General features: G+C 48.7%; 1 protein-coding gene across 1 annotated transcript; it reads left to right on the forward strand.

Moving 5' to 3' along the window:
* Positions 1–1,100: 1,100 nt before the first annotated feature.
* On the forward strand, positions 1,101–21,288 carry CIMIP4 (ciliary microtubule inner protein 4). Its single transcript, XM_072742185.1, has 6 exons — positions 1,101–1,194; positions 5,565–5,624; positions 8,747–9,195; positions 10,969–11,113; positions 20,764–20,874; positions 21,075–21,288. Exons 2-6 carry the CDS (start codon positions 5,603–5,605, stop codon positions 21,170–21,172), a joined length of 825 nt encoding a protein of 274 aa, XP_072598286.1. The 5' UTR covers positions 1,101–1,194; positions 5,565–5,602; the 3' UTR covers positions 21,173–21,288.
* Positions 21,289–21,493: the final 205 nt, after the last annotated feature.

Genomic DNA, 21,493 nt, shown 5'->3' on the forward strand with positions numbered 1-21,493 from the left:
GTGAGCTGTGGGTTACAGGCCACATCTCTCCGTGGTGAGCGATGGGCTAGGCACTTGATGAAAATGACTTTGTTCAATTCTAATTCTTACCCTTCACCATGAGCTGTGTCTGTTTCACATACAAGGAAAGTTCTGCCAAAGAATCTGGTCAAAGTCACTCTTTAAGTGGCAGGACCAGACTCAGGGGCCCTGAGTGTCACCAAGCTCTCTGCCTCCCGGGGAGCCCCTGGAAGGCTGGCGTGAGGAGACCTCCCCTATACCCCAACCCCTGCTGAGCAACAGCCAGACAGGCCTGAGATATTGGGGGTGCCAACTGCAGAAGCCACTTAATTGTTCATCTTTGGTAGCCCTCATGATTTGAGGGGTGGAGAGCAGAGTCTCAATGTCACACCCTGCTCTCATTTTACTACTTGGTCCCTGATCCCTTCATGTCCAGCTGAGAGAGCTCAGGTGTACCTTTCTCTCCCCTCCCCACTCCTCTTGGCCTATAGCTATGCTCAGAAACACATCCAACACATTCAAGTCCCTTCTAAACTGTTTAGCTCCTACGCATCTCTCAAAGTCCAGCTCATGTGGCCCTTCTGAGAACCCTGACTCCTTCCCCCAGTCAAAACCCATCACTCTATTCAATCCTTTGTAGTCACTAGAACTAACTTTCCACCTGATGGCAGCTGAGCCCTCTGTGTCTGACTCCCAACCTGATGCATGTGGGGGTTCAGGAAATATTTTGAGGGGGTAAGAGGGTGAGCGATGCCTGAGGGCTCCTCCATGCCCCACAGTACTGGCTTTCCCCAGCCTAGAGGGGCCCCTGGAGTGGGTCTGGGAGCCCTCTGAGGTAACAGAGCCCTATGAATAGTGGTCACCATGGCGACTCCAATGAACAGTGGAGGGGGGCCGCTCCCTGGCAATCACCCAGTGGTCTTCACCAGCAGTTCTGCAGTGTGGATCTGCACTCCTGGGCTTCAGCACACACCAGAGTGGTTCACGTGTTTTCTGACATTATGAGAGAGAGTGGAGAGGTGAGGCAGAGACCTGTGGGGTGGACGGGGGTCTTCCAGGACCCGGGATTTCATCTCCCCTCCCTCCATTCAGGGCTGCTTGTGAGGGAAGAGTGCCCAGACGCAACGGGACCCCCTTCCCTGTCCTCCTTAACCGACGTCTCTTGGGACTTCCTCTCCAGATCAGAAGCTGGCAGTGAGTCCACACTTCTGCTCAAGCCGGTCTAGGCTGCTCTGGGCTGGGGTTGCCATTATGGCAGATGGGACACTGCTGTGGGCACATTGGTTGGGTAACTGGAGATGGGGAACAGGGACAGGGCCGACAGCTTACTTGAAGGAGACAGAGGGTGAAGGGCTTGGTTTCAGTGCCACCTGGCTGAGGTCCTATTTCTTTTCTGAGCCTCACTTTCTCCATCTGTGAAAGAGGAGTTATACTTTCTCTGAACACCTGAGTCCTTATGAAGACAGACTAACCTACTAGATGGGAGAATGTGTAACATATGAGCTGTATTAGTTATCTCTTTCCATCTAAAAAATTGCCCCAAAACTCAGTGGCTTAAGAACATTATTAAAAATTAATTAATTAATATTTTAGAGAGAGGGAAAAGGGCAGAGGGAGAGGGAGAAAGAGAATCCCAAACAGGATTCCATGTTCAGCGTGAAGCCTCATGTGGCGCTCAATCTCACAACCTTGAGATCATGACCTGAGCCGAAAATCAAAAGTCAGATGCTTAAGCTACTAAGCCACCCAGGTGCTCCTAAGATTTTTTTTTTTTTTAATCTCACAATCTCTTTGAGTCAGAAATACAGATGCAGCTCCAATAGGTCCCATATCTCAGGGTCTTCCATAGACTATAATCAAAGTTCAACTAGAGAAGGACCCCTTTCCAGGGCCACTCATATGGTAGGACTCAGTTCCTCATGGATTATTGATCTGAGAGCCTCAATTTCTCATGAACTGTTGGCCAGAGACCTCCCTCAGATCTTTGTCATGTGGGCCTCTCCAGAGGGCAGCTCACAACATGGACCCTTCTTCTATCAGAGTGAGGGAGCCACGAAGAGCCTGAGAGAGTGTGAACAGAGTCACAATCTTCTATATTCAATCTTCAATAAACTTGGAAGTAGCTTCTCATCCCATATTTAATTGGTTAGAAGCAAGTCAACAGGTCCAGCCCACACTCAAGGGGAAAGATTAAGCAAGGGTGTGAATTCCAAGGAACAGGATCCTTGGGAGCCATGTCAACTGCCCACCTTGGTGGCAGTTGGCCCTCTTGGCCCTGATAACATACATTGTTTCCATATGCAAAATACATTCATTTCTGCTCTACGATCTCAAAAGGTTCATTCCATTACAGCATCAGCTCTAAATCTAGAACCTGGCTACAAATCAGGCCTGGGTGTGGATGAGGTTCCTTGAGTGTGGTTTCTTGGACTCAGTCCTATCTCCCCATCAGTAGATATTAATATCTACTATCTGTTCTGAACACACCACCATGCAATGAATGGTGTGGCCAACCTGGGATAAGGGCTATGAACATCCCTATTAAAAACTGAGGACACTGGAGACACAAAGGAGTCACTGGTCCATAGCAGTTCTGAAATCCAGCAGGGATTGTTGAACTTTTCCTGATTGGGTTTCGAGGCCTGGAAGTAATTCTCCATGGCTCTCAGCTCTGCCCCACAGGTCCTTGCTTCCACTCTCTAATTTTTTTTTTTTTAAATAAACAAAAGATAGCACATGTGTATGCTGAGTAGTTTTTTTTTTTTAAAGATTTTATTGATTTATTCATGAGAATACACAGAGAGGAGAGAGAGAGAGGCAGAGACACAGGCAGAGGGAGAGGGAGAAGCAGGCTTCATGCAGGGAGCCTGACGTGGGACTTGATCCCGGGTCTCCAGGATCACACCCTGGGCCGAAGGCAGTGCTAAACCACTGAGCCACCAGGGCTGCCCATAGGCTGAGTAGTTTTGTCAGACTCTTCTGCTGGTAGATTTGAGGGTCCACTGGACTCCATTTTGTACCGTCTGTCCCTTTTGCTCCAAGCTGGTAGTACTTTTGTTAATATGGTTTTCTCCAGAACTTAAGCCTTACAGGGGCTTGACAACAGCTCTGCTCCCCTCTCTGGGACTCCTGGGAAGACACAGCACCTCTAGGTTTCCTAGATGACCTATTACCCCACTGAGGGGTAATCTGTGAGGCACATCCTTATCTCTTTAAAGGGTCCTTTGTGTGACTGAATAATATGCTCTGAGATTTTTATCTTTATAAGCTTTTCACAAAAGGTGGTACAGTCACAGCTTTGGCTACCTTTTTTGGATGGTGCTCTGAAGCTATTTCTTAATTTTAGCCTCTTTTGGCACCTGGGGAGGATGAGAATTTCCAAAACTATTAAGTCCTGCCTCTTTTATGTTTAATGGTCCTTCCTTCAGTGCTTTTGTCTCCTGTCACATTTCACTACAAGCAGCAGGAAGAAACCAGGAGGTGCCTCCCATGCTTTGCTTGGAAATTTCCTTTGCTAGATCCTCTGGCTCATTAGTCACATGTTCTGCTTTCCATATAACCATCAATGACAGTGTCACTAGGTTCTGTTACTAAATAACTCGGACACGGCTCCCTCAGGGTTCTGAGAACATGTTCTTTGTCTGCACTGGCAGTATCCTCCAAATCTAGATTTCTACTCATCATCTGTTCAAGGCGATTTAAGCCTTTTCTATCATGTTCCTCAAATCCATCCATGCTCCAACCACTGCTCAGTTCCAAAGCCACTCCTGTATTTATAGGTATTTGTTATAGCAGCAACCCATTCTTGGTACCAAAATATGTTTGAGCTATTGCTGCATAATAAATGACCAGAAGACTTAGCAATTTAAAACTATGTGCTTAAAAAAAGTACAAATTTATTATCTCACAGTTTCTATGGGTTAGGATCCTGGGCATAGCTTGGCTGGGTCTTCTGGCCCTGGGTCTCCCACAAGCTATACTTAATGTATCAACTGGGCTATGTTCTCATTTGAAGGCTCAATCAGGGAGGGATCCACTCCCATGTTCATTCAGGTGGCAGGATTCATGCAATTCTTTGAGAACTATTGGACCATGGGTCTCCGTTCTTTATGAGCTGTTGTCCTCTCCATAGGACCACTCAAAACATGGCAGCTGCTTCTGCCAGAGTAAGCAAACAAGCCAAGAAGAGCCAGAGAAAGAATGTGAACAAGACAGAAGTCACTAATCTAATCTCGAAGTGACATCCTACCATTTTTGTCATATTCTTTTGATCAGAAGCGAGCTGCTAAATCAAGCCCACACTCAGGGAGATGGGATGGAGAGTTAACACTGTGTATGAATACGGAAAGGATAGGGACCAGAAGCAGCACAGTCACACAGTTAGCACCACACAATTATTAAGTGTCAAAATTAGGGTGTTTCACTTCGTGATTTTTCAAAAGAATAAAATTTATCTTTTGTTAAAAGATTTTATTTACTTATTTGAGAGAGAGAGCATGAGTCAAGGGAGAGTTAGAGGGCTAAGGAGAAGCAGGCTCCTCGCTGAGCAAGGAGCCCAACCTGGGCTTGATCCCAGGATCCTGAGATTATGACCTGAGCCTAAATCAGAGGCTTAATTGACTGAGCCACCCAGGCACTCCTAAAATTGATCTGGTTCTTAATGTGCTCTGAGTTTACCAGCAAACAAACTTGCTGGGTGACCTGACACAAGTCACTCCCCTCTCTGAGCCTTGGTTTCTTTATAAAATGAAGAGATTGGATTAGGTAATCCCCCAAATCCCTTCCAGCTCTGACTTGCTGCTTCTATGCTTTCCTTTTTACAAAGATACTTAGTTCTTAGGCCGAGGCACTAAACATTCACTGTATACAATAAACTGTTTTACGTTTTCATATTAAAAGATTCACAAAGATCTTAAAAGACACTGCAATAAAATCAGATATTATGACTAAGAAAAAGTTCACTCGGAAAAGGAACACAAACCTGAAAGCCACAGAGGCTATTTGTAGATGTCAGAGCTGCTGCTCCTCAAAACTGGCCCAAAGGCCTGTCCTGTGGAGCAAAGACTGAGCTCATAGCAGTGTGGCTCCTGCTCTCAGCTCTCCTATGTTGGCCAGGCTGGTTCCTTTCTGTCAAGCTGTTAAAAAGGACACAGTCTTACTTGCAGGGAGGCACATAGTCACCAGGATAGGGGGCCTTACCAAGGGCCTGCTGGGGAATCCTAGGGGGGCACTGGGTGCTGCAGATGGGAGAGAAGGTAAAAGGAAGAGGCTGCCAGGAAGAGGAGCTCAGGGCCCCCAGGGTGTTTGAGAAAGGTCTTTGGGTCATTGGCATGGGCTTTTCAGAGAGAGCAGAGTCTACAGGGGTCCAGGGTGCAGGCCAGGGGGGATGGGTGATGGGCCCAGGGGCTTGCTGAGTACCAAAGAGCACTGGAAACAGTATGAGGGGACGTCTGGTTGGGGGCTGGGCATATGGTCACAAGCGTCCCTGATCAGCGCCCGGCTCATCCTCCTCTGGAGAGACTGTGTGTCATCTGAGACGACCAAATGTGTTTCTTTGTCTACAGGACTAAGCTTGGAATTACCCGTCCGAGAGCAAGAGTTGATGGAGCTGGGCCACCGAGCAGGTAGGACAGGCTGCCCAGGGACTTGCTGAATGCACAGTCAGGGTTTCTGGATGGGTGCCCTGTGGGCAGCAGGGAACAGCCCCTTTTCCTTCTCTCTCATCTCCCTTGGGCCTCCAGACCCACTGTGGGGCCTTGATTTCCTCCGAAGAAATCAAAGGGAAGAGAACATGGCTGGGCCCCTCCATTCTGCCCCATTCAGTGCCCTTCTGGGGGCTCAGAGGAGACGTGTGCACCCAGAGGGCAGGGCTCATGGGGAACCCAGCAGGGGCCGGGTCTGGTCAGAGTGGAAGGTACCTGGAGGTCCTGAGTGAGCCTGGCCCAGGGAGTGCTGTGGCCCCAGGAGGCACGAAGGCCCCTGGAGTGTTCCAGGCATGGGCAGCAATGAAGGCACAAGTCTGGAAGTAGAGCCGAGGGAAGTCCATATGGCTTCAGGGCTGGAGAGAGGCAGGTGCGGGAGGAGCGCAGGCTGGGTCCCAGGCCTGATCCCTGAGTGGGGGCTCTGCCCTCAGGACAAGGGGATGGCTTTCAACACAGGGGGCCTGGGGCAGGTCACCTCTGGCAGGTGCCCCATGCGAGTGGCCATCCAGTGACACTGCTGGAAGCTCTCTCCCACAACCCAAGGACCCAGGCCTCGTCAAATCTTAAATCAAATTCCAGTCTCTCCCAGGGAGGTTCTGATGCAGGTGCCTGGAGGGGCCCAAGAATCTGCAGATGTAATAAGTGTGTGTGTGTGTGTGTGTGTGTGTGTGTGTAGGGAGTGGATTCTGATAAGGGGCCAAGCCGGAAAAACTGACCACTGAGCATTTGGGCCTCACACTCACAAAGGAAGCTGGATTCACCTGGCCCATTTTACGGCCGAGGGGATGGGGGAACAGCAGGGCTCCGGGGAAGCTCCTGGGCTGCCAGCAGACACTCATTCATTCATTCAACACAGACTGAACTCCAAGAGGATTGGGGGGGGTGGGGTGGAGTTTGTTTCCCTGTTGGATCCCCAGTGCTCAGCACAGCACTGATGCTGTAGGTGCTCCCCCAGTGGGTGAATGGGGGGGCATAGCGGCTCTCTGAGCCCAGCCTTGCCAGTGGAGCAAGCTCATCACCCCGAATGGTGGGCAGCGGGGAGCAGGCGATTCCACTATAACATGCCCATAGATGAGGCCGTCGGGAAGGCGGCCCGGCAGAAACGGGGAGCTCTGCTCCTGGAGTCCTGAGCTGAACATCCTGAGGGGCCCCAGGAGGAGCCCCTCACTGTGCTGGGCCCCAGGCCCCTCAGGAGCAGGAGGAGAGGCCGTGGCTGAGCAGGTGGGTGCTGAATGGGCTTCAGACGGGGCTTCCAAAATGGGGGGCCATTCCCTTCCTGAAAGCCTCCCTTGTCCCCAGAGGCACCTGCCATTTGCTTGGCTTCCTGCTTGCTGGGGCAGAACCAGAACTGGAGGGAGGAAAGGCCTTCTGGTCTCAGGCACAGGTTTTCTCTCTGCCTTTTGTGTGGATGACAAAGGAGCAAGAATGAAATAGCATCTGATTTCGCAGGTGAGGGTAGGAGGGAGGGAAAGGAGGAAGCGGGCATCCGTGTTCTCAGTCTCCACCACCCAGGGAAGGGTCTGCCTCTCCAGGGCTGGGCGAGAGGGGCTTTTCGCAGAGCACCATCATCACTTGGTGACAGCAGAGCAGGATTCGGTGAGAGCAAAACAAAACCCCCCCAACGCTGGTAAAACCCACTGCTTTCCAGCAGCCTTTTCTGAAAAGGAAGCCTGGAACAATCTGAATGACCACCAGTGGGGCAGCTGCAAAATCCTGCCCGGTTTGAAGGGGAAGTCATGTCTGTGTCAGCCAATCGGTCAGGCACAGCGGTGTTTTTTAACAGCAAGTTACAAAGCGATACTTAGAATCCAATCTCATTTATAAACAAAAGCAAAGCAAAACTATGAATCCTTCAGGAGGGCTGGAGGAGCCATCTAGAATATTTTGGAGGGAAGCTCACCAAATGTGTTTATAGCTGGGATTGAAGATTGGGGAGCAGGGGGTGAGGCCAAGGCTGTGGGGGGATGCCGTGGGGGAGGGGAACAGCTCCTCTTCTGCATTTTGCACAGAAAATACAGGAAAGAATAAAGTAAGAAAGAATTTCTGTACTACTCCGGGATTATAGCAGGTAACACAAATCGAGTGTTAAGTCACCATCAGCTTGGTTGTCAGAGGCACTGTTACTTATGTGGCTTACTCACCACAAAGAAAGAGAAAACAGAGAAAACATTGTCGGTTAGACCAAGGACTGTCAACTGTCAGATGCAGCCTGTTTAGTTTTATGAAAGCACAGAGAGGTCAAGGTCCCACAGCTAGGCCTCAAGGCTGGAGCATCTTGGCTGAGCTACCTCCTTCTTCTGTCTCTCCTGATTTCCCACCCTACCTTCTGGGTCCCGGGATTTTTCTCCATCCCTGTCCCTTTGATGCGGGCTGGCTGGGTCTGAGGACCCAGAAGTGGGGCGGGGGAGGGGGGCACAGGACAAGCCAAGAGGGCCTTTGGCTTTGCACAGCATAGAAATCCAATGTGTGCTGAGAAGAAATGATAGAGTTTGCGAGAGAGAGAGAGAGAGAGAGAGCGAGCACATACAGAGTGTCTGGAAGACCCAGAAAAGGAAAGCAGAATGAGTCTCATCTGTGCACAGGGCCTGGAGCTTTTACTGAGGACCCAGTGCATGGTCCCCTCAGGCACCCAGGAATGAGGGTGAGTGGTTAGGTGTTCCTCCTAAGTCACTGACACCCAGAACCAGGGGTCCTGGTGAGTCGGTGGTCTTGAAAAATGTTCCTGTCATTCCTTAGATGTTATCTATTGTGCTGGAAGACTCCAAAGAAATCGTTAAATCCTTGACCTTTACAAGGAGGACAGACACGATCTGTTCTGTAAGGCGTGTGTGAGGCAGTGGGGTGCAGGTCTCTGCAAGAACAGAGGCAGCAAAAGAAGCCAAGAAAGCAGTTTTTCTAGGAGTTTCCCTGCATCCCCTTCCCTTGCTGTTCTGGGGCTCTGGGGCTCTCAGTCTGTCTCTTCCTCCTCCCCACCCCCATCGCTGTCTCCCTTCCTGCCCCCACTCTGTACCTGTCTCTCCCTCTCTCTCCCCTGCCCTGTTCAGGTACCACTACTTTGACCAGGGCCCATGGAAGGGCCAACAAAAAGGATGGCCAGCAGGACACGGACCCCTGGAGAACTGCCCGCAGCCCTTTGGACACCTCCAAATTCAAGTACCAGGCCCCAGTCTCCCCACAGCATTCCCTGTGCCGGGGAGGCAGCCCCCTAAGGCAGGCCCACATGGAGGAGGTCCAGACTCCACCCCCATCGGCCAACAGCAGGGACTGTCTGTCCCCGGGGATGGACCCACAGCACGGGTCCCTGAAGAAGGGAGGCTACAGACCCTCCTCAAGGGAGAGCAGGGCTTCTCCTCAAGAGGGGGCTCAGCCAAACCAGGGGCTGAAGGGGGGCCCCAACACAGGAGCCCAGGGCCAGAGGAGCAGCGTCATTCCAGATAACATTCGTCACAAGTTTGGGAGCAGCATGGTGGACCAGCTGGTCTCCGAGGACCAGGTATCAGAGTGGGCACAGGACGCTGAGGGTGGCAGGAGGGTTATGCGTGGAGACTGCTCTTGAGCACAGAGTCCCTACGATGATATCATTAGAGAGGAGCGTTGACTAGGCCCTCGCATGTGCCAGCGGAGCCCACTTTATAGTCTTAGCATAAAACAAATTCATTCGATCTTCCCAGTGAGGAAGAAACTATTATCACCATCCTATGGATAAGGAGCCCAAGACTTAGAGGAAGGGGTTAAGTAAATGAACCAAACTCACTCAGTTCTACGGGATAAGGATCCAAGCTGGGCCAGCATATTCTGGATGCCTGGAGCTTACTGACCTTTCAGGTATAAGTCTGGTGTTAGATTAGATGCTCTTAACTTGAACAAGTCTCCTAAAGGAGACAGCATTGGCTGGGATCAGAAGACTGGGGTTTGAACACTGGCTCTGCCCTCTGAATGTTGGGTGACTTTGGAGGAGTTACTTCCGCTCTCTGGGCTCTAGTCTCTGCCTCTGTAAAGCGAGGCAGTTGACTAGACCAGGCTGACAAATACATGGCATGCATAGGCCAACGTCCCTAGACTGCATTCATGGCAGACATTACTAGTCGTTGCTGGCACTTTTCCCCACCTGCTACATTATTCTAGGTAGTCACTATTGATCAACTGAAAGTTGAGATAAAACTGCTATTTCTGGTCAAATACTAGGAATTGCTCTTGTTCTGGTGTTTTGAGACATGTTCTCAAAAGCCATTATCTCCACCTCCATAGCGACTACATCGCGCAGTGGGCCAGGCCCAAGTTATGGCTTCTTTTTGAAGAAGGGTGACACGATCTGCTCAAGTCACACTGCGCAAGTGGGATCCCCAGGATCACAAAGGCTGTGGGCTGGGTCTCCCTCTACCTTGTCGTCTTAAGGTGTGGTGACCACCCTCACCTGCTAGTCTGGGAGGTCACAATCTTAAATATCCTGTCCCGCTAGGAAGATCTTGTCCCAATTTGAGGCTGGCTCTATGGTTGCTATCTCTCATTGCTCCTCTTGGTCCTGGAAGCCATCATTTCTCTCTTGGGCCATCATCATCCTGGGCTTGAATCAAGAGATCTGTTTTTTTTCTGTCTACCTTTGACACATCACATGACTTTGTCCCTGAGCCAGCAAATATCAGAGAGGAAGCTACGTCAAAGACCATCCAGTTCGGCGCCTCGCCCCCATTTTACAAGCATGGAAACTGAGGCCCAGAGAGGACCAGAGACTCATCTAATGTCAGCAGCTGGGTTACGGCAGAACTAGGACTTGAACCCGTTTCCTGGCTCAGGCCTGGGCTCAGCCACTTGAGCCTCCCAGTTGCCTCCTCAGTAGAGGAAGGAGTTGGCCCCAGTGGAACCTAAGAAGCCACCCAGAGCTGACTTGGGTGATGCCTCTGTTCTAGAGGCAAGTGGGGCTCTGGGGTTCACTAGCTGTGGCGACAGGGTGAGTCCTGCCCTGAGGCCCTGCTTCCTCATTTATAAAATGGCAGGAGTGATTATGAAGCCCTTTCCTGATGGTGTAGAGTAGGTGCTCAAGGCAGGAAGTTTACTGTCCCCAGTGCCTGTGTGGGAGGTGGGGTGAGGGGTGGAGGGCCTTCAGCTCTTCCAGCTCCCAGCCCTGGGTCTGGTTGAAGGCTGCAGGGTAGGGGTGGGGTAGGGGGTGGTGAGGGCAGGGTGAGACGGAGGAGGGAGGTTGGAGGTGAGATGGGGCTGACCTGCTTCTCTCTCTATCCCTTGTCTTTCTCCCTCACTCGCTGCTCAGGCTCGAAGGGCCATCGGTGAGGTCTTTGAGGGCCAGAAGAGGGCAAACTCGTGGCCCAGCAGGATCCAGAGTCCCATGGAAATCACCTCCATCTTCTCAGACTACTATGATTTGGGCTACAACATGCGATCAAACTTGTTTCAAGGTCAGGCCAAGGGGCAAGGGTGGGGACTGTCAGCACCTGTGGTCCCCAAGCCACCCTTCCCTGGACCCCTATGGGGTCTGAGACCCAAGATGTACTCCTGGGGACACGGGATGCTCCTTGCAGGGCCACCAAGGCCCCTCTATGGGCCAGGCCCTGTGCCTTGTGCTGGGAATGTTCAGGTTCCAGGAAAATCTGCTCTCATCATGCACATTGTCCACCTCAGTTGACAAAAAGCTCCTCACTCCCTCGAGTACCTCTAAGCTGCCAGAGGGAGGCCCAGGCACCCCTGGCCTCAGCACCTCTGGTCAGAGCAACAATATCAGGCTTCCTAGGTTCAAAGCTCAGCTCTGGCACTTCCTGGGTGTGGCCTCGGGCAGGACACTTCACCTCTCTTCACCTGCCCTCACCTCGGGCAGGACACTTCAAGAAGGCCTCAGTCACCTTCTTAGCACCATGGGGATAATCATGATGACATGGCCCTCACCAGGTCCTTGATGGCTCTCTGAAGTGCCTCCTGGAGACTCTTGGCCTGGGACTTGAAATGAGTAGCTGGCAGGCTATTGTTTTTCCTTCCCAGAGCCATGGTGGCACCATGGGAGGGTGGATTGGGGGTTCAGACATCAATGCAGAGTGTTTCCTGAGGGTCTACCATAGTCCTGTTTGTTTGGGGTGACAGCCAGTAGCTCCATCTCACGGGCTCATCAGAAACAGTTTGCCCAAGACCACTCAGTGCTAGGAGGTGGGTCAGAGCTCAAATTCACATTTTCCTCCTGCCTCCAAAGCCCCAGTCTTTCCTCGGCTTCCAGTCACCTCCTCAGCCCTGACCCTGTTTGCAAGCTGTTTAATGGACCGCTTGGCTGGGGGTCCACAGCCAGCATGGAAGGGGCTTCTCTCGGCCCCCATGTTCCAGTTTCACCTCATCGCAAAACATGACATCCTTCTGGTGCTCTTCTTTCTTCCCTCCATCCTGCCAGTCTCTCTCCAGTGCCCCCACGGCCTGGCAGACATTTGCACCTGGCTCAGATCCCCGTCACCGAAGGAACCAGACAGCCCCTGGAAGCCTTTCTGGCTCTTTCTTTGAGCTTGGAGAAGGGGTGGTGCTGGAGGAGGAAGAGAGAATACAGCTCAGATTGTCCTCTGTTCTGGGCCTCTGGGTTCCTGCCTTTCACTTGTCTCTTTAATAATTATCACCCGAGAGTGTACACAACCTTGTCTGGTAACGTCTACACAGGGTGAAAGAGTAGCATAAAACCATTTGGCACCTGTCACCAGCCTGTGAAATACAACCTTGGCAGCTGTGCCAGAGGTGGTGCTGGAGCCAGTGCAAACCAGCTTGCACCTGTTCACAAAGGTCAATTGGTAAGTTTTCCTTAACCGATTGACATTACGACGCTATATCACAGTGAACCACAGTGGTATTTATACTCCAGACCCTGGCAAGCACCATAAATTCGGGCTTCAACTTTGGCACCAGCTGCCAGTGTGCCTCGCTCATGTATCCCTCTTATTTCCACCCACCCCCTCAACCCTGCGCTTGCTGTTCCAGGTTGTGTTTGAACAAGAGTGGCAGAGGAGAAATCAGACGGGCTAGGTGGGGAAGGCTGCCAGAAAGTCTTTTCCCTTGGTGGTGGGGGGGCATTGGGAGCCAGGGGAGTGTCTCAAGCAGGAGAATGGCCTTGTTTGGCGTAGGTTCAATGACCATTCTAGTTGCCATAGAGAATAGTTGCGGGGGAGCTGGGGCAGAGACGGGGAGACTCAGAGGAGTTGACTACAAAAATCCAGGTGGGACAGATGATGGTGGCTTGTCTGGGGGAGCAGGGCTGGGTGCTCCCTTATGACTCTGGGAGCACCATCATGCAATAGGGCAGCGTGGAGAGGTAAAGGTGGTGAAGGTGGCCAGATGCAGTAGGATTCTGGATGTTTGTAATCTGGAGCACATAGAATTTGCTACTAACTGGATTTGGGTGTGGGACACCTGGGTGGCTCAGCAGTTGAGCATCTGCCTTTGGCTCAGGGTGTGATCTCAATCTGAGGATGAGTCCCCTGTGAGGCTCCCTGTGAGGAGCCTGCTTCTCCCTCTGCCTGTGTCTCTGCCTCTCTCTGTGTGTCTCTCATGAATAATAAATAAAATCGTTTTAAAAAATAAATGGATTTGGGTGCATGGGAGAGGAATTAAGGTTGATTTCAAGGTTTTTGACCTGAAAACCTGGGAGGAATTGTTATTTCCTGAAAGAGAAGGTTCCAGGAGGAGGGGATGGAGAAATCCCATCCCATGCTGAGTCATAAAGCAAATCTTTTACCTAATCTTCTAAAATATTTAGTTTTGTTTTTCACGTCTAAGCCTTTAATCCACCCAAATTTGATTTCTGTTGTCATTGAGAAGCAGGGATACCCGCATTTTAAATTTCAGCTTGACTAGATTTTAGTTCCTTTATCTCTGCAGTAGGGATTCTCTAGTGCCTTCTATGTTTTTTTTTTTTTCTCAAACCCAGCTAGTATCCTTATAATCATTGTTTTAAATTCTAGTTCAGGCATCATCTATCTGCATTGATTAAATCCCTGGCTATGAGCTCTACTTCCTGTTCTTTCTTTTGAGGTGAATTTCTCCATATCATCATTTTGTCCAGAAAAGAAAAGATGAAAGAAAAAAACCCAACAAAACAAAACAAACAAACAAAACTAGATCCTGGGTGTGTTTTAGTCTGCTCGTTAAAAGAATCCAGGGACGTCTGGGTGGCTCAGTGGTTGAGCATCTGCCTTGGGCTCAGGTCATGATCCTGGAGGAGTCTTGGGCTCAAGCCCCTCATTGTGGCTTTTGCCTCTGTGTCTGCCTCTCTCTGTGTGTCTCTCATGAATGAATAAATGAATGAATGAATAAATAAATAGAATCTAGATCCAAAAATAAAACAAAATAAAATGAAAATATATATAACCATAACATTTTTTAAAATAATAATAAGAGTTAAAGGTATTTTTAAAAGAAATAATAATAATAATAATAATAAAGAAAAAAAGTAAAAAGGCAGCTAGAGGCTCTCTCCCTTGGGGCCGAGGCTTTGCAGCCCTCTGTGGCCAGCAGCCTTGGTGCCAGCGTGGTGTTTGGGCGGGTTTGTTTCGGTGGGACGCGGCTCCAGGGCTTGGGCATGCGGCTCGGTGTAAGCAGCTCCGGCCTCCACTGGGTGGCGCCGTCTGGCTCCCCGAAGGTTTGGGCGCGGGTGCGCAGGGTGCGGGTGCGCAGGTGCGCGGGTGCGCGGGGTGAACGTGCGGGTGCCGGCTCGCGAGCCCCCGAGCCGCAGGCTTGCGCCCCGCTCTTCGTGGGGCTCGCAGGAGGCAAGCCATCACTCTTGCTCACGCTGCCGTCTGCGCTGTTGAATGTCCGGCGTGCGACCGGCTTTCCAAACTCCCAAGCTTCAGGGACTCGCGCAGCTGCAGCGTGCACCGCAGTGACCCCCCGGGGAGGGTCTCGCTGCGCTTCTGCCGCTTGCTGGCGGGTCCCAGAGAGGACGGCAGGAGCGCCCCGCGGTCCGCGGCGCGTGGCAACCCGAGCCCGAGGGCTTCCCCGCTCCCGCGCCGGGGCACCGCGCCGCCCTTCCCGCGACCCCGACCCGGGAGCCCCGGGCCACCGAGCCCCCGGGACTCCGCGCCACCGCCCGGCCGCGCCGCTCAGGCCGCGCACAGCCCCACAGGCGTGGACTCCACGGTGCCTCCCGGGCCCGCCCTGCCGCGCGGCATCTTCAGCTGGGTCTCCCCCAAGACAGCTCTGCGCCCCTTCCCTCCCAAAGGTCGCTTTTCGACTCGCAGACTTGCAGTTTCTCCGCCTGATTTCTCGGGTGTTCAGAATGATTTGCTAACTATCCAGCTGCGTTGGAGGGAGGAGACCAGCTCAGGGCCCCCTACCCCTCCGTTAGGCCCCGGTCCTACCTCCTCTGCTAGGCTTCTTTAGAACTTCATTTTTTTTCCCGTTGCTTCTTACAAATGGTATCTTTTTAAAAATTACATCGTCTAATTCTGCTGCTTGCATACACAGATGGGGTTTTCACTCTTGCATATTCATCTTTTATCCTGAAGTCTGGTTCTGTTAGCTTACTAATTCCAATTTGTTTGTAGGTTCTCGGGGGCTTGTTTTTAGTACTAATAGTGGCTGCACTTATGCACAACAGATGATATGTGTCACCAGGCATGACTCTAAGTATTTTATTTTATTTTATTTATTTTTTAAAGATTTTATTTATTTATTCATGAGAGACACACACAGAGAGAGAGAGAGAGAGAGAGAGAGAGAGGCAGAGAGACACAGGCAGAGGGAGAAGCAGGCTCCATGCAGGGAGCCGGATGTGGGACTCGATTCCGGGACTCCAGGATCATGCCCTGGGCCAAAGGCAGGTGCTAAACCGCTGAGCCACCCAGAGATCCCTTCTCTAAGTATTTTAGATACATTTTGATTTTCACATAGCCATGGGTACTATGATTTTTTTTTTTTTTTCAGGGGAGAAACGTTGATGATGGGAAATGTTAAATAACCCGTTTAAGGCCACACAGCTAGGAATGATCAGAGTTGGGATTTAAATTCTGGCAACCTAGGGCTGAGTTCACATTATTATTATTTTTTAAATATTTATTTATTTACTTGAGGGGGGACCATGAGTGGAGGGAGAGCCAGAGGGGGGAGAATTTTCAAGCAGACTCTTTGCTGAGCACAGAACCCAACTCAGGGCTTGATCTCATGATGCTTAAGATCATGACCTGAGCTGAAACCAAGAGTCTGAGCCAGCCAGGTGCCCCAACTATGGGTGCAGTTTAAAGCATAAAGGTAACAACTCCCTCCTCTGCCACCTGCCAAGTTCAGGTCAGGTTTCACAGGTACCTGGGCATCCTTTCCAGTATGTCTCCTGCTGCAGTACCTGCCTTTTGCTCACGGTTTCTGTGCTTTTCTTTATACTGTTAGCCTCTATGTGCGAACCTCTAAGCAATGGTAAATAGACCTGTCTGGGTGAGCCTCACAGAGAAGGTGGCTTTTGAGTGAAGACCTGCTGGAGGGGAGCAGGTCACCTGTGCATTGCAGTCAAGCAGAGGGACCATGACCATGCTGGGTATATTGTAGGGTTTTGTACAGAGGAGTGACTTAGGTTTCAAAGGATCCAACTGGCTGTTATGTGAGGCTGGACTGAGGAACACAGTGGGTGTGAGAGAAGAAGCAGGGAGACCAGTGAGAAGGATCAGACGAGAGTAGGATTTTAATTTAAATGACTTCAGGTTGGTCTTCTATCTACCAGGCCACACCTGGGCTATGGAGCACCCTTGCCCTCTGCAGAAGGATGACTGGTCTGTGCACTCTCTCTGCCCTGTCATCTTGGGCCAGTGCCTTTTGCTCCAAGCCTTGGTAGCCCCCAGACTCTTGGGCTATACATCAAGCTCCCCAGGTAACCCCACTGTGGAACCTCTAATTCGATTTTACATGAGAAATGGGCCCCACCTTGGCTTTGACTGTGGGAGAGGTGACTCCGCATATAAAAAGCCAAAGAAGTCCTCTCAGAAACATCCTTGCCAGTTTCCCAAGTCAGACCATTTCACACCCTGATGCTAGTACATTCCTTGGACAGATTTTTATTTTTATTTTTATTTATTTTTATTTATTTTTTCCTTGGACAGATTTTTAGATGCCAACTTGGAATTTCCATCCAGAGGCATCTGCTTCACAGCTTGCTTAGATTTCTGATCTCCACCATCATTAGGCCTTCACTCTAAATTCTTTCTTTCTTTCTTTCTTTCTTTCTTTCTTTCTTTCTTTCTTTCTTCTTTCTTTCTTTCTTTCTTTCTTTCTTCCTTTCCTTTCCTTTCCTTTCCTTTCCTTTCCTTTCCTTTCCTTTCCTTTCCTTTCCTTTCCTTTCCTTTCCTTTCCTTTCCTTTCCTTTCCTTTCCTTTCCTTTCCTTTCCTTTCCTTTCCAGATTTTATTCCAATTCTAGTTGGTTAACATACAGCATAGTACTTGTTTCAGAGGTAGAATTTAGTGATTCATCAATTATATACAACACCCAGTGCTCAACCCAGCACATGCCCTCCTTCATGCCCATCCCCCAGTTACCCCCTCCCCCCACCCCCGCGTCCCCTCCAGCAACCCTCAGTTTGTTCCCTGGAGTTAAGAGTCTCCCGTGGTTTGTCTCCCTCTCAATTTTCATCTTGTCTTATTTTTTCTTCCCTTCCCCTATGTTCATCTGTTTTGTTTCTTACATTCCACATATGAGTGTGATCATATGGTATTTTATCTTTGACTTATTTCACTTAGCATTATACCCTCTAGTTCTATCCATGTCTTTGCAAATGGCAAGATTTCATTCTTTTTGACGGCTGAGTAATGTTCCCTTGTATAAACATCATTTTCCCCCCAGATTATATTTTTAAGTAATCTCTACACCCAACATGGGGCTCAAACTCACAGCCTCAAGATCAAGAGTCCCACACTCTACCGATTGAGCCAGCCAGGAGCCTCTTTAGTCCAAATTCCTTTTTTTTTTTCTAAAGATTTTATTTATTTATTTGAGAGAAAGTGAGAGAGCTAGAGAGAGCATGAGCACAGGGAGAGGGAGAAGCAGACTTCCCACTGAGCAGTGAGCCTGACATGAGGCTCGATCCCAGGACCCCTGAATCCATGATCTGAGCTGAAGGCAGAAGCTTAACCTACTGAGCCACCCAGGCGGCCCTCAAATTTCTAACTTAACTTTCTGTCATGCTAGCATTTAAAGCCTTAAACACCAAACAATGAAAACTGCTCTAAAACTGTGGGTTTCTAGCTGGATGGTGGTGTCGTTAGTGAAAGTGGCCTGTCATGGTTTCTGTTCTTCAAAATTGTTGGAGACCTGCGTTATAGCCCAGCGGACAGTCAATTTTTGTAGATGATTGATATGTGTTTGAAAATAATCTCTTGAGTTCAGAGTTCTGTGTTTGTCTGATAGAGTAGGCTTGTTAAGTATTCCTATATGCGTCTCCTAATGTCTTGTTAATATTCTTTGCTTGATCTGTTAATTACTACAGATGTATCTTTACGTCTTTCCCGATGACAGCAGATTTGTCAATTTTTCCTTGTAGCTCTGGCAATTTTGCTTTATCTATTTTGAGCTTATTCTAATGTAGCAGGTTTAGAACTATTACATCGCCTGAATGAATTGCAGTCGTTTTTATTTTTTTAATTTTAATTTTTTAATTTTTTATTTTTTTTGCAGTCGTTTTGATTTATCTCATATTTTTATCTCACGATGCCTTTGCCTTACAGCCTATTTGTCCAATATCAATAAGACCAAAAGTGACCAGCCTGCTTTTGGTTGGTATGTGCTTGGCACTCTTTTTCTATACTTCCATGTTTATCCTTTCTCTGTGTCCTTTTGTTTTAAGCATGCTGTACATAATACATATTTGGAAAATATTTTCTGGAGTCTAATCATAGTTTTTAAGCAACAGGGCTTAGTTTATTTATATTGTCACTAATCCCTGATACATGTGGAATTATTCCTATGACTTCATTTGATGTTTTCTGTTGGTGATGCTTTTTTTCCCCTTCCTTCCTTGTTTTACGTGCGAGTGAAGTTTCTTTTTTCTTTCCAGTTTGTGTCTTTAATCTCCCTGTTTTTTTAGTGGTTACCTTTGACATTTCTACGTGCATAGCTAATACATTCTAAGGTTAAACAAGATATTTAGGCTTTCCTGGATCATGTAAAGACACTAACAGGCTTCAATTTTATTCTCTCTGCCCCCATCTCAGCTTATATTTTATTATTTTACAGAATTTTAATTCTCCAGAATCCAAGCAGTTTAAGCTGTGGATTCTGGAGACACAGGGTCTGGGTTTGGGCCCTCAATCTTTCTAATACCAGATGTGTGACTTTAGACAAGTGACTAAACCTTTCTGTGTTTCCATGACTTCAACAACGAAAGAGGGATAATAATCATACCTACTTCTCAGGGATGTTGAGAAGATTCTGTGAATAAGTTCTATAAAGTTCTGGGAACTGTGTACTTGGCACACAGTAAATCTTCAAAGACAGAGATCATCGTCATTATTTTATCCCATAAATCATAACCCATGATATTATGTACAATATATATACATAATATATATATGTATATATATATCATGTACTTCTAAGACTTCTTTGTTTCTGGCATTTTTTTACTTGGGTGTGGTGAGCTAAAGAATTCTTTTTACATATGGGAATTGGGAAACTAACTCATGAACCTAAGAATTCATATATTGCACTAATTCTGGAAGAATTCTAGCTATGATTATCTTTTCAAATGCCGCCTCTCCCAGTTTCTCCAATCTCACCTTCAGAACTCCACTTACACTTATATATCAGACCTCCTCAATCAACCTTCAGCTTAGCATTTTCACATTTTCCACATCTTTTTCCCTCCTCTGTGCTGCATTCTAGTTAATTTCTTCTTTTCTTCTTCTTCTTTTTTAAGCAGGCTCCATGCCCAATGTGGAGCCAAATCGAGGGCTTGAACTCATGACTCTGAGATCGAGACCCTGAGATCGAGATCTCAACTCATGAGCTGAGATCCAGTCGGATGCTTAACCGACTGAGCCACCAGGTGCTCCCTAGTTAATTCCTTTAGCTAAATCTTCCAGTTGACCACTTTGTTCTTAGCTGCATCTAATCTGCTATTTTCTCTGTCCCCTGAATTTTCTCTTAAACATTCTGATGCCAGTTTTCAAACTTAAAAGAGAGAATAATTTAATGACCACTATGTCGCACTTGTCACCTAGCATCAGCAATTAATCCATGGCCAATCGTATTCCATCTTTTCTCCCACCGACCCATCTGCCCACCCCGTATTATTTTAAAGCAAATCCCAGACCTCTTATCATCCATTGAACTTATTTTTCAATTACTAAAGGTTTCATTTCTGAAATATCTTTTGCTTCTTTTACTTATCTGTTAAATACACTTACTCTGTATCCTGTGACTGAGTGTTTGAATCTGCTATCTTTTGGGATTTGGTCCTCTGATGTTCCCACTGACTCTTGATCCTGGTAACATTTCTTTGTGTGTGTATTTTAACTGTACACATAGAAATAAATTTTCATTTTTTAATTTAAATTTTAGTCAGCATTCAATGCAATATAAAAGAAATACATTTTCCTTTGTAAAAAAATTTTTTTTATTTGAGACAGAGAGACAGAAATAACAAGAGAACATGAGCCAGGAGGAGAGGGAGAAGCAGGGTCCTCGCTGAGCAGGAAGTCTAACACCAGGCTCGATTCCAGGACTCTGGGATCATGACCTGAGCCAAAGACAGATGCTTAACCAACTGAGCCACCCAGGCACCCCTAGAAATGAACTTTCTGAGAATATGGATATTAATTGTGCCATACTAGATCTTCCAACAAATTTCTAGTAATCTTCCCAATCTTGCAAGAAAACTTTATCCCTTTGAATAGATGGAAACCAAAGTTATGAGAGGTTAAAACTTGACTGAGGCCACACTGTTCATAAGTGCCAGAGCTGGTGTTTGAACCCAGACCCACCTCCCCACATCCCTACCTCTTATAGTTCACCATCCATAGGGAAAACTGACACCTGGGTATGAATCCCTGAGTGCCTGACCTTCATTGACTTGGAGCTTCTGGGGATTTCTTCATGGGGTTCCACAGGGGCCCCCCAGGAGACGAAGAGCCTCATGAAGGCCTCCTATACTCCAGAGGTGATTGAGAAATCAGTGAGGGACATAGAGCACTGGCATGGCAGGAAGACGGATGATCTGGGTATGTTCGGGGGCTGGGGCGCGGGAGGCGGGCGCTCCCCTACTTGGGTAGGGCATGTTGGCCCCAAGGTGCAGAGAGAAACCAGAGCAACAGGTGGAGCTCTGGGGTGGGCCTGGAAGAGGCATGGATCACCACTGGGGCCCGGGCACCCCAGATGTCCTCTGGGTGATCTGGGCTGGCTCTTTCCTTGCCCTCTGTAGGACGGTGGCACCAGAAAAATGCTATGAATATGAACTTACAGAAAGCATTGGATGAGAAATTTGGAGAAAAGAGCAAAAGCAAGAGCTCAAAGTACTAGATACGACCAAGAAGAGTGCCCTCCACTCAGAGAAAGAGCTAAAATTAAAAAAAAAGGCACACATCTGAATGTTCTCCTCCTCTTGTGGTCTCTCTTCATGTCGGGGTGGGGGCAGACTGTGGTGCTGGAAAGACCAACGGAGGGAGGAGAGAAACCCTGAGAGCCCAAGCTCTCCCCCAGACCTTCCGCCTAGACATACACCCCTTCCCTCATAATTCCAGGGCAGGATGTGGGAGCTGAGCACTGCCTGGCCTCTCCCTCATGCCCTGTGGGAGGGGTCTCACGGAGGATACTGCAGAAGCTTACTTGCATGCCCTCCCT

Source organism: Vulpes vulpes, chromosome 16, assembly GCF_048418805.1.
Source record: "Vulpes vulpes isolate BD-2025 chromosome 16, VulVul3, whole genome shotgun sequence".
Classification (NCBI taxonomy): domain Eukaryota; kingdom Metazoa; phylum Chordata; class Mammalia; order Carnivora; family Canidae; genus Vulpes; species Vulpes vulpes.